This window comes from Prunus mume, linkage group LG5 (genome assembly GCF_029339155.1).
Source record: "Prunus mume cultivar Tortuosa linkage group LG5, ASM2933915v1, whole genome shotgun sequence".
Taxonomy (NCBI): Eukaryota; Viridiplantae; Streptophyta; class Magnoliopsida; order Rosales; family Rosaceae; genus Prunus; species Prunus mume.
The window spans coordinates 3,419,749-3,431,796 of NC_142702.1; the positions used below are offsets into that span (position 1 = coordinate 3,419,749).

The 12,048-nt window shown below is 35.0% G+C and overlaps 2 protein-coding genes across 2 annotated transcripts; both read right to left on the bottom strand.

The window, feature by feature from the left end:
- Positions 1 to 638: 638 nt before the first annotated feature.
- LOC103330654 (phenylacetaldehyde reductase-like) lies at positions 639 to 3,997 on the bottom strand. The gene is made up of 6 exons (XM_008233256.3): positions 3,738 to 3,997; positions 3,164 to 3,333; positions 2,313 to 2,504; positions 1,656 to 1,818; positions 1,273 to 1,456; positions 639 to 917 (listed from the first exon to the last, which is right to left on the bottom strand). Exons 1-6 carry the CDS (start codon positions 3,853 to 3,855, stop codon positions 773 to 775), a joined length of 972 nt encoding a protein of 323 aa, XP_008231478.2. The 5' UTR covers positions 3,856 to 3,997; the 3' UTR covers positions 639 to 772.
- A 5,989-nt stretch (positions 3,998 to 9,986) lies between these two features.
- On the bottom strand, positions 9,987 to 11,762 carry LOC103336983 (uncharacterized). Its single transcript, XM_008240111.2, has one exon. It carries the CDS (start codon positions 11,760 to 11,762, stop codon positions 9,987 to 9,989), a length of 1,776 nt encoding a protein of 591 aa, XP_008238333.2.
- Between the last annotated feature and the right edge of the window lie 286 nt (positions 11,763 to 12,048).

The window sequence follows — 12,048 nt, forward strand, 5'->3', positions numbered from 1 at the left end:
GGCTTAGAATATATATATTTGATTAATTATTAATTTATATATATATTTAATTATCAATATCATTTTCGGATAAAATCATTATCTGAAATTCGAATATGTTTAAACAGTTATTGCAACTATCCATGAGATTCTTGCTGAAGGCATGAAGATCAATGAATCTTTCCAAGTGGCGTCTTTGATTGAAAAACTTCACCAAATTGGAAAAAATTCATGCTAGTTTTTTCAATAAATATTCATTTTTATTACATTGTAAAATTATTCATGCTAGAAACTTAGAATATGTCGATTTAAATTTGAAATGAATTTTGCAAACATGGGTTTAGCTAAATTGGCTAAAGTGGATGTGCTCTCCACTTTGCACCTGAGTTGAATCCTCCTCCCTATAATTTAGATTAGATTAAAATAGAATATCGCTTGTATTAAAATATATATATATATATATATATATATTTGAAATGATAACTGATTCAAAATATTTGCAAGAAAGGAGTGCCTTAAAATAAGTTGAACTTATATTTTTATTCATATTCATTTTGAAACTTCACAAATGATTTACATGCAGGAAGATTGAGCAATATATAAAAATCTGAAAGCAGCTTCTGTGTGCATCTGTCTAGTCAACTCTTTCGCTATCTTGATTTAAGAAAATCTTAACAGGAACATTATTATTTTCAGCATCTCTTTGGAGCACTTCAGCAGAAAACAAAGTTCAAATTGCCAATATTCGATCAACTTGTGCAGCAAAATAACAAATTGCTATCAATTGCATAATTTAAATCTTGAGGAAGCCTTTCTCCTTCAGGCTTTCAACAGTGTCCCTAAGACTTACTTCCAAAGGAAGGAAAGTGATTCCTAAACCTTTTGCTTTCTCCACGGACACTTGATATGTTGGCTCCGGAGGAGTGCCTACCTCACATCTGCCAATAACAAAAAATAGATTTAAAAAAATCCCTTAAAAATATGCCACATTCAGTGAGTTTGAGGATATTCCTAACTGGTGTAGATTTGGTGTTTTGCAAGTCCAAATGTAATTTAGATTCTTCTCTGTTTTTATATGTGATATTCTTCAAATCTGAAAAGGTAAGTTTTCAGATTGATATGAAAGATAATAATTTTCATTGCCATTTGGTTTAGTTACTCAAGATATCTGAGAAGAAAAAGAAAATTTATTACTGATATATTTAAGCAGAGTAGATCATTAAGTGGGATTAAGTAATCTGAATTAATGGCACTCGGGCACCAATTTGTGGCATTTTATCAATGATAGCTTACTTTTCAGGAAGCAAAGTGGGATAAAGTTGTCGTAAAATCTTCAGAGTCTTGGAAACGCTTGCAACATGGCCAACTAAACAAAATCTTCCAGCAGCTGAAGGAACTTCAAATGCTTGAATATGAGCAGAGGCAACATCTCTAACATCAATGAATCTGTAATTTGAAACAGGTATTGTTTGGGTGCCTGCACAAAAGAGAGAGAGAAAACAATCAACTCAATTTATTTGTTACTTGAAGCAACTGGTTGATAAGTTCAGATAGATTTAAGCTACTGTCTTGACACATCTAATTCTAATTTAGTAAATTTGCTAGGACAAGGCCTGGATCTCCACTTTCCATGCTATCTGCCTCAACTGATAAAAAAGAAAGTTGCTGAAGTGTACCACTTATGAGATTCTGAAACAGCTCCACAGAGAGATTAAGAGTTGGCTGTAAGAGTGGACCAATCACAAACCCTGGATTCATTATAACCAAGTCAATCCCATTTCCTTTAGCATATTCCCAGGCAGCCTTCTCAGCTAAAGTTTTTGAGAGCATATACCATTGCTGAACAAATGCGAAAGGAAGATAATATTGAGCTTGTAGTTCATGCTAAACCAAGATGTACTGCTTTGTCTTACATTAAGCTTTTTTATGAGGAAAAAAAAAACACAGATGATATAGTTTAATGCTGATAGCTAGAATGCCCTTGTGCAAGCATTGGTTCCGAAAAATTGTAAAGTTTCTTAATTTTATGAAAAAGAGCATAGATTTCCAACGAAAAAAGGCCAAAAATGAGGTGCGGCAAACAGTGAGACACCTTGAACACCGGAAGATGCACATCAACTTAAAAGCTGCTTTTGTAGGATAAGTAAAGAACAGTGGAAATTCTAAAGAACGAAGAAGTATTGCATTAGTCATCTCTTTTATAATTGAATCCGTCTACCTGTTAATGTGACAAGATTTGATCCTGTTTCCATTGACAGGGAAATATAGCACACTAACAATGAATAAAAAGTCATACTTTGAGAAGGATAATAACATGGATACATTATACATACCTTGTGGTTCTCACAAACAACTTGATCTGAATACCATGTTTCATCAATTACCACATCAGAGGTCAGAGGTTTTCCACTCATCATTACTGAAGCCATAGAAGATGTTAAAACCACTCTCTTGACAGTAGAAAATTTCACGCATGATTTGAGAACATTGAGTGTTCCATTCACTGCAGGGTCAACTATTTCTGCCTGAATTGTGGAGACAAAGAATCATTATGGTTTCACATAAAAAGTATTAGAAGTATGTTGATTCTCTAAATACATATAGAAACCCGCAAAAGCATCGTGCACACAGGGAAATGTAACCTATCTGTTAAAGCTAGACATCAAACCCCAAATTCAAATAGGCTTTTTTTGGAAACACCAAATTAATCTATCCAGGAATCTAGTCCTACTCCCATGTCTCTGATGAAAAATATGGGAAAGAAGCAGCCAATTACTAAACTGTGAAAGCAAACAATAAAGATCAGTGCTGTCTATTGGGAGTGAGGGAAAAGATCTTAAAAGAATCTCTTAAGAAGATGCACGAAACAAATAATATGAGTTGGTTTACACTTTTCATCCTGATATGCTAATGATTCTGAAATGGCTAGTGAGCATTGCCTGCATAAGTTGCCAATGAAATTTCTTGTTTTGTTCGGACATTTCTCAGCACACTATTAATGCAACCAAGTTTTCTTTTTCCTTATTGTTAAAGACTCAAGATGCACAAAGTACAGTTCCCTCCGGTTGAATTTACAAATTATGCATGAATGCTATGTTAAATACACTTGGTAAAAGAAGCCCTGTAAGCAACAGACTATTGTGAGAATGGTAGAACATTTGAAGCATGAAGTAAAGGGACAAACCTGTGGGTCAGTAGCCGAAAATTGTACGGGGGATGCTGTATGGAAAACACCTTCACATCCATCGACTACAGTGTCAAAAGATCCTTCTTCTATCAAATCTGCTTTGAACAAATGAAGCCTCTCTTTTGCTCCATCCAGTGAGAGCAAGTGCTCTGTTTTCTTTGGATCATCTTGTGGCATACATAAACAGAACTAGTGAGAATAAAAACACAAGAAGCACTTGAGATGGAATATATGTCCACAAGACAAAGTGGCAAAGACTGACTGCAGTTACTGCTGGGACTTAATTGGAAATTGAGCTAGGCCACCAAAGCCCCCAGAAACAAAAACGCAAAGAGTTTAAATTGGATGCACATTTTGTCATTTCAAACAAAAACACATTTGACTTGCCACTCCAGATGAAGAGATCAGAAAATGACTAGATACTAGAGTTCTCTTTTGGAATACAAAAAAAAAACAAAACAAAACAAAACAAAACCCAGAATTCGAAAATGATAATTATTGGTCTACATAGATATGATCAAGTTTAGAAAAAGGGAAAAGAAAAGACTTGGAAGCAAGTACTAAGACTAACTTGGGTCACGAACAGTAGCTTTGATAGTATAACCTCGTTGCAATAAGAGCTTAACTAGCCACGATGCTATGTAACCGGAGGCTCCTGTTACACAAACAATCTTTGTTGCTCCACTCATCCTATCTCGCTTTGTGTCTGTTTGTCTGTCTCCAGGCTCAGAATAAGATTAGGATCATTGGAGGCAAATTCAGTTGGTGTATTTTATCGCGAAGAAGGCAAAAGAAGATTAGGCATATTGGAGGCGAATTCAGTCTTCGCTTTGAATGGCCGTCATTTCTTACGGTAAGTGTTGACCAAAAAATAGGATTTTATTATGAAGAGAAAAGGATAAACTAAATGCTACACTTATCACATTTTTATCCCACAATTCTATATCACATGATGTGGCACGTTCATATTATATGTCACATCAATTAAATTAATGAAGTGTATTTTAATTAAGGCAATTACAAAAACAAATACGGGAATAAATCATAAAATAAAAGAAAATATTAAATAATTTTAATTGATGTGGCTGTCATCATTTGCAATAAGATGGTATAAAGAAGTGGTATACAAATGTGGTAAGAGTAGCATTATTCTTAATTTATTATGTGTATAAGTCACAACTAGGTAACTCTATGATTTCTAATTTTGCTATTTTTTTTTTGTAAGAATGACCCTTTGAATAAGTACTTTAAAATAAATGATTTGAATCGTTGATATATGAATATTTTGGATAAAATGTACAGTTACGGATATTAGCAAAATATCATTTTTTTTTTTCTAATGTTGGTACTCACTAAAAACGACAAATATCAAGTATTATCGAGAATATTACAGATATTTAATGAAATATGATATAGTTTTAATTTTCAATAAAACCAATTTCTTAAAAATAAAAAAAGTCTCTTTGTAAAAATGCACATTCATATGCATTGATTTCATGGTTTTGCTTTCTTTTTTTTACTTTTCTTAAATTCTGGGATTGCATTCATAATTTAACCAAAAAAATCACTAGTCATAAGAGGTCATTACAATAACGGAGCGATCTAACATCAACATTAAGACAACATAGGGTTCATCCACTAACTATCACACATGATTAAAGAAACTCTGTCATACGCATCCCAACTAAGAGTGCAAACTCAGAACAACCAAAAGTAGATAAAACTTGAAAAAACCAAGCTATAACAATACAAATAAAACTCTCACAAAGGATGAAGGGAAAATATATTGAGTAGGGATTTCAAATTCTCAATTATAACATAGGAGAACTGATGTGTGGATATTTATACAGCTTTTTGATAAATATTTCCCTTAGATTTTGTATAATTGGATTGGTTAATTGCACTAAATTTAATTGTTTTGATTTATAGGATCTCAATTTCGGAAATACATAGAAAATAAAGAAGAAGTGCAGTTTTGGGTGTATAGAGAAATTATGCTGGAATCATCTCAATGGGCCTAGGCAAAGTTGATGATGGATGGCAGCCCAAACAAAGGAGAAGGAAGCTAGGCTTGGAATCCAAATGCAAGTGGCTGGGTGTGAAGAGCTGATGTGGGAAGACTTACTTTTTTTGTTAGACTGATTTTTAAATATGAATTATCTCCTTTTTGGTTAAGGATTTCGAGTCCAAGTCGGCTAGGGGTTGTATTAGTCTCTAAATTTAGACCCGATGTATATTTGAGTCCCTCAATTTACAAATGGTTCCCGTGATCCTTTAACTTTAGTTTTATTGTGACAAATGGTCATGCCGTCAATTTTGTTAACTTTTCTGTTAAGTGCATGGATAAAATGGTATTTTTGTATCAAAATTGATTAAAATATGAATACGCAATTAAAAAAACTAAAAAATTAAAAAAAAAATTAAAATTAATACTCTCTCTCCCCTCTATTACAGTTTCTACTCCACAAACTTTTTTTTTTGGTTGGTTTTTTATTTGATTTTCTTTTATTGTTATTTTAAAGATATGATTTTTTTAATTCATTTTTTAGTTTTAATATTAAAATACCATTTAGCCTCTACATTTAACAGAAAAAGTTAACAAAATTGACGGCAGGACCATTTGTCCAAACGAAACTAGAGTTAAAGGATCACGGGAACCATTTTGGAAATTGAGGTAATCAAATGCAAATCGAGTCCAAGTTCAGGGACTAATAAAATAACTAGTCCCTTGGACTATATAAGGGATACTTCCTTATTGTCGGAGGGAAGAAGGGGGACAATATTTCCGAGAAGAAGAGATCAAGGTTTTTGACAAAAGTTGCAGAAGGCTGACGGCAAAGCAAGGGGAGAAAGGCTCAAGTCTAGGGTTTTTCTGAACTTATGCTATTTTTTTATTGTGATTTCAATTATGATTATGAAGAACTAATTTTCTTAGTTAGGGCTACGATGTAGCCTAATCATGAATACTCAATTTCTTAGTTAATATTAATTTCAAGTTTTTCCCTTTTTATTGAGTATCTTTTGTTGTGCTTAATGTTTAATTTGGTTTGGATGTCTAATCACCATCTAAAGTTGAATTAGTGTGATGCAAGTTAGAGTAGATGCCATACTTAACTTGAGTTATGCTTCTTGCAATTGATACCATGAATGACTAATTCTAGATGCCATGCACTTAGGGTTTGTGTGATCGCTACATAATTTCGATAGAGCTTAATGGGTCTTTATGTGTCGAATTCATCTAGATGCCATAGAGAATTGCATGTAAAGATAATTTTGATGTAACCAGATGTCATGACCATTGAATAATTTAGGGAAATTGATCATCGATAAGGGGAATTGCTTGGAATTGATAGGCTAAGGGATTGGGTAGGATTGGCTAAGGTGAAATCGGATGCTCTAGTGTCTTTCTCTCTTGGTTTTCCTAAATCCCTTGTGTTGTGCAACTCTGTCTTTAGTTTTAATTGCTTTCTTTAATTTTAGTTTTTCTCAATTATAAATTCAAATTAATTTCATCCATTAAAGTTTCTCAATATAAAATTAGTTTCAGTTTAATTGGTAGGAATATTAAGAATTATATCAATCTTTGTGGGACGATATCTGTGCTTACTTAGCTATACTATCTTTGATTTGTATACTTGCGAGCATTAATATTTGATTAATTTGGTAAACCTAACTTTCGCAACGAGAACAAATTATCTAGCATATGCATATCTAATATGAAATTAAAATTTGCACCAAAGATTCTGTAATTCAACTATTGAGAGAAGGTTGAAAGAGCACATACCCTTGGAGCGAATCTTGAAACTAAGGATGGTGTTCAAGTACAGGGATTGGTCCCTTAGATTTTGATTCTCCACACTTGATCTCCAAATAGGCACACTAAGGATGCACCTCCCAAAAGAATCTTCACCAAGAATGGAAGATAATAGGAGAATAAGGAAGCTTGGAGAGAAGATGGGTGCTAGCCTCTTCTTCTCCGAGTGGCCGGCCAAGGGAGACTAGGGAGGAAGGCTTGATGTTTCCTCTCTTCTTAAATGTCTAACTTGAAAACCCTAAAATACTAGACATGTATTTATAAATAAACCCAATCCTAGACATGTATTTATAAAAAAAACCCAAATACTATTTAAACATATAAACACACCCAAAATCAACCTCAAAGTCAACAATTGTATATTTTTTGGGTGTGTTTATAAATGGGTTTTGAGTGTGTGTAATGATGAGTTTTGGGTGTGTTTATAAAGTGTTTTAGGTATTGGGTTTTTTTATAATTTCAACTCCCATTTTGGGTGTTTTAGTGAAACTCCCCTATTTATAAGGCCACATGTATCACACCTTGTGACACATATGAACATTAGTCCACATGTGCCACACCCCCTTACAATGGCCTCTTTTTGGGCTATCTAAGTCCATTACATTTATCTCATAATGTGTCACACATATGTCTAACTATATAAGAGTCCATTTCAATAAATTATTAAGTCATGTAGGACCAAAACTAAAATTTCATAACTTTAATTAACTTATTAAACTATTCTAATTAGTTTAATTAGTTTAATGACTTACATCACAGTGGACAACATGATTTGGAAAATGGGTTATTTGTTACAAACAGACTTTCATCCATGGCTAAGAGCATCTCCACCCACAAGGGCTAAGTCTAAGGCAAGGGCAAGCAAGGGCTGCCACTAATTTGTGGTTCCACCTACAAGGGCAAAGTCTAGGGCAAGTCTAAGGCAATTACTATTCATTGTACTTTATTTTCTATTTTTTAATAGTTTAAACCATTAATTTTGATAATCTTTTGTAATTAAATTTTCGGATAAGATTTTCACCCTCTAAAATTGTGCCACGTCTGATGTAGAACAAATGGCAGATTTTATCGCGGTTGAGTTAGAAAAAGGACGTAGTGAGAATTTGTAGATTTGTCGTCCGAGCTCCGATTAGGGCGCAAAATACCATTTCAGAAAGGGAACGACGCCACGAGTCAAACTCACTACTTTGTTGTGATGTATGATGGATTTTGGCATTTTGAGGTCGTTTGGCCTTCCAAAATGGCATTTAAAGTTTCGTAGTTAATTTTCGATATTTTAGATTTTAATAAAAATTATTCCAAGAAAATTCCTTTTAAAAGTGTGCCACGTGTCAAATGTCAGATAACATTTTCAGATATTTTAAAAAATTTAATCTCAGATTTCAGATAAGATTTTCACCCTCTACAATTGTGCCACGTGTCAAATGTCAGATAACATTTTCAGATATTTTAAAAAAATTTAATATCAGATTTCAGATTAGATTTTCACCCTCTACAATTGTGCCACGTGTCAAATGTCAGATAACATTTTCAGATATTTTAAAGAAATTTTAATATCATATTTTTGATAAGATTTTCATCCTCTCAAATTGTGCCACGTGTCATCTCTATCTTCTAAATTCGTCTATAAACTAGACCTGATTTTCAAACCTCTCACACCATCTCTTATCTATTCCTTCATTTCTCAGATTGTAGAAAACACATTCTACTCTCAATGTCAAACTTGTTGAGGGTGTTGGAGAGGCAACAGAAACAAAGGGAAGAAACAAGGCGTAGACGTGCTCAAGAAGATCGGGAAGCCGATGAAGAAGAGGAACTACTGCTTGCAGCAGCGGTGTGTATGATGGATCAATCAAGGCAAAACCGTCGTCCTCGTGCCCCGAATGTGGACAGACGTAGGGAGTCTCGGGGTAAGAATCTCATGGAGGATTATTTTATCCCAAATCCGTTATATCCTGCTTCTAAGTTTCGAGAAAGATATAGAATGCAACCACATTTGTTCCAAAAAATCATGCATGATATTTGTAATTACGACACATACTTCATTCAAAAGCATGATGCTGTTGGAGCTTTAGGTCTTATCCGGAGCAAAAAGCGGCTTGCTGCGGATGCTTGCTTATGGGGCATCTGCAAAGCAGGTGGATGAGATTGCAAGGATGGGAAAATCTACTGTCCTAGAGTGCTTGGTGAGATTTTGTGATGCAGTGGAAGAATTTGTACACGAGGGAGTACCTTCGCAAACCAACGCCAAGAGACCTGCACGGCTTCTACAAAAAGGCGAGGCTCGAGGTTTCCCGAAATGATTGGAAGCATCGATTGTATGCACTGGCGATGGAAGAACATCCTACTGCTTGGCAAGGGAGTACGGGAATCGGAAGGGCCAAAAAAGTATAATTTTGGAGGCCGTAGCTTCATTCGATTGTTGGGTTTGGCATGCCTTCTTCGGGGTTGCCGGTTCTCAAAATGACCTCAATGTCATTGGTCAATCCCCAGTGTTCGATGAGGTATTGCGAGGTCATTCCCCCCAGTCACGTACCAAATCAACAATACCGTTTACTCTGGTGCGTACTACCTTTCCGACGGAATTTATCCTAGGTGGACGACATTCGTGAAAACAATTACGAATCCCCAATCCGAGAAGGAAAGAAACTTTGCTTCCTTTCAAGAAGGTTACAGGAAAGACGTGGAGAGGTGTTTCGGTATCTTGCAAGCTCGTTGGGCAATTATTAGAGGTGCTGCTCGGATGCTAGATGAGGAGGTGCTGCGGAGTATTATGATGACTTGCATCATCCTTCACAACATGATTGTGGAGGATGAGTATGACTATGATCAAGGGCGGAACCAGGAATTTTTGGACCGGTGGGCTAGCTAAATTTTTTAACTAAAATAAAACTATGCATTAAATCATATAAACCATGCTAATAGTATACATTAAATCAAATAAAAGTATAAACCAAGCAAAGTATGCATTAAATAATATGTTCAACAACATAATTAAAAGTGTACTTATTGAAGTTGTGCCCTGCGATCCTTGAGAGAATTGAAATCTTTTGTTATTACATCTGAATTGATATTGTCAGCAAGTTCTTTTTCAATGTAGACAACCATAGAATCTGCTAGAAAATCATTCTCCATCTTGTTGCGAAGAGCTGTTTTAACAAGTTTCATAGCTGAAAAAGCTCGTTCAGTAGTTGCCGTAGAAACAGGAAGAGTTAGCACAAGACGGATCAACCTATCAATCAAATGATATCTTTTTGACCTTTTTGTTTCAACTAATCCCCGACATAATTCAGAGAGTGTAGACACGTTTTGAAGTACAGGATGATGAGGTACGTCCGCCTCATAAAGTTTCAGCTGGCATCCCAAAATATGTAACTCTTTTGGAGTGAAATCCTGAGGATAAAATCTCTCTGCAAGGCTGCAAATTTTATCAATATTAAATGATTTAAAAGAATCACTAGGGTCCAAAGCTGAACTAAGAATAAGAAGTTCCATTGCCCCTTCACTGAACCTACTGTTCAACTCTGCCAATTGAAAATCTATTGCATCATTGAATATGTCAAAGTGGTAATGATGCTCAACTGTAATATTGTCCTTTTGTTGACAAGAACGACCTGTTCCCACTTTATATTGAGCATTCATATCAGGCATGTCAATGTCATGTTTCTTGCAAAACAAATCAACTTTCCCAATAAAAGTTTCCCAACCATTTAATCTCAATTTTCCAAGGACATCTTTTGTTGTACCAACTAGGTTCATAGCATTCACGATGTCTTGAGACTTATGTTGTAGTTCTCGACAAAGGATATCTGTGAGTCCCATAATTTCTTTCAATAGATGCAAGATGAATACAAATTCGAATTGCCTAATCGCATTGTATCCACCAGTAGCTTCCCCACATAAAGAGCCTGTGGATCCATCCTCTTTTATATTCTCAAGAACCGTACAAACTGCATCATACATTTCTATTAAGTCACAAACAGAATCGTAATGAGAACTCCACCGAGTAGCTCCAGGTCGATGCAAGGTACCAATTTGATTAGCTCCTCTACCAGTCTCTCGTTCACCAGCAATCAACAGCTCTACAATATTCATTGATTGAGCAACTTGTAACTCAGTATGACGTTTTGGAGAAGCCCTAATGACATTGACAATTGAATTCAATGATGAAAAGAATAACCAAATTGTAGCTACTTCTTTTGATGCTGAAACTAATGCTAACTGTAGTTGATGAGCAAAACAGTGTACATAATATGCATATGGGCAATCTCTAAGAAATAATGCTTGTAGCCCATTCCATGCACCCCGCATATTACTAGCACCATCATATCCTTGACCTCTCATCTTGTCAATACATAATTCATGGAGATCAAGTACTTTCTTGATCTCTTTTTGAAGTGTTGACGCAGTAGTGTCTTCAACCCACACAATGTCAAAAAAACGTTCACGTAGAAAACCATCATTATCAACAAATCTTAAAACAATAGCCATTTGCTCTCTATTTGACGTATCTTGTGATTCATCAACAAGGATACAAAAAGCAGCATGCCCAACTTCTTCACGAATTTTTTTTCTCACTTTGTTTGCAAGAATATTTAAAATCTCCTTTTGAATCTTGGGTGAGGTATATTTTGCATTTCCTGGGGCATTCTCTAAAACAACTCCAGCCACCTCATCATTAAACTTTGCTGTATGCTTGACCATTTCAATAAAATTTCCACGATTTTTAGAATCCAAAGATTTATCATGACCCCTAAAGCACATGCCTGATATGTAAGCCATCGAACACACTCTATCGTTGTCTTGAGCCGTAACCGGTTTTTCAAAATGTCTTCCTTTGATTGTCGATTAATAACTTTGTCGACATGTTGAGATGGGTTCATCAAATCCTCCATACATCCTTCACAAGTATTATGCGATGAAGATGGACCTCCAACATGAGTCAAAAATACACAATTCTTTCCATCATTAACTCTTTTCCAATTGTTAAAACCCTCAGTAGTTAATGCAGGACGACCATTACCAAAAATAAAACAAGGAAAACAATAGACTTTATCTTCTGAAGGGG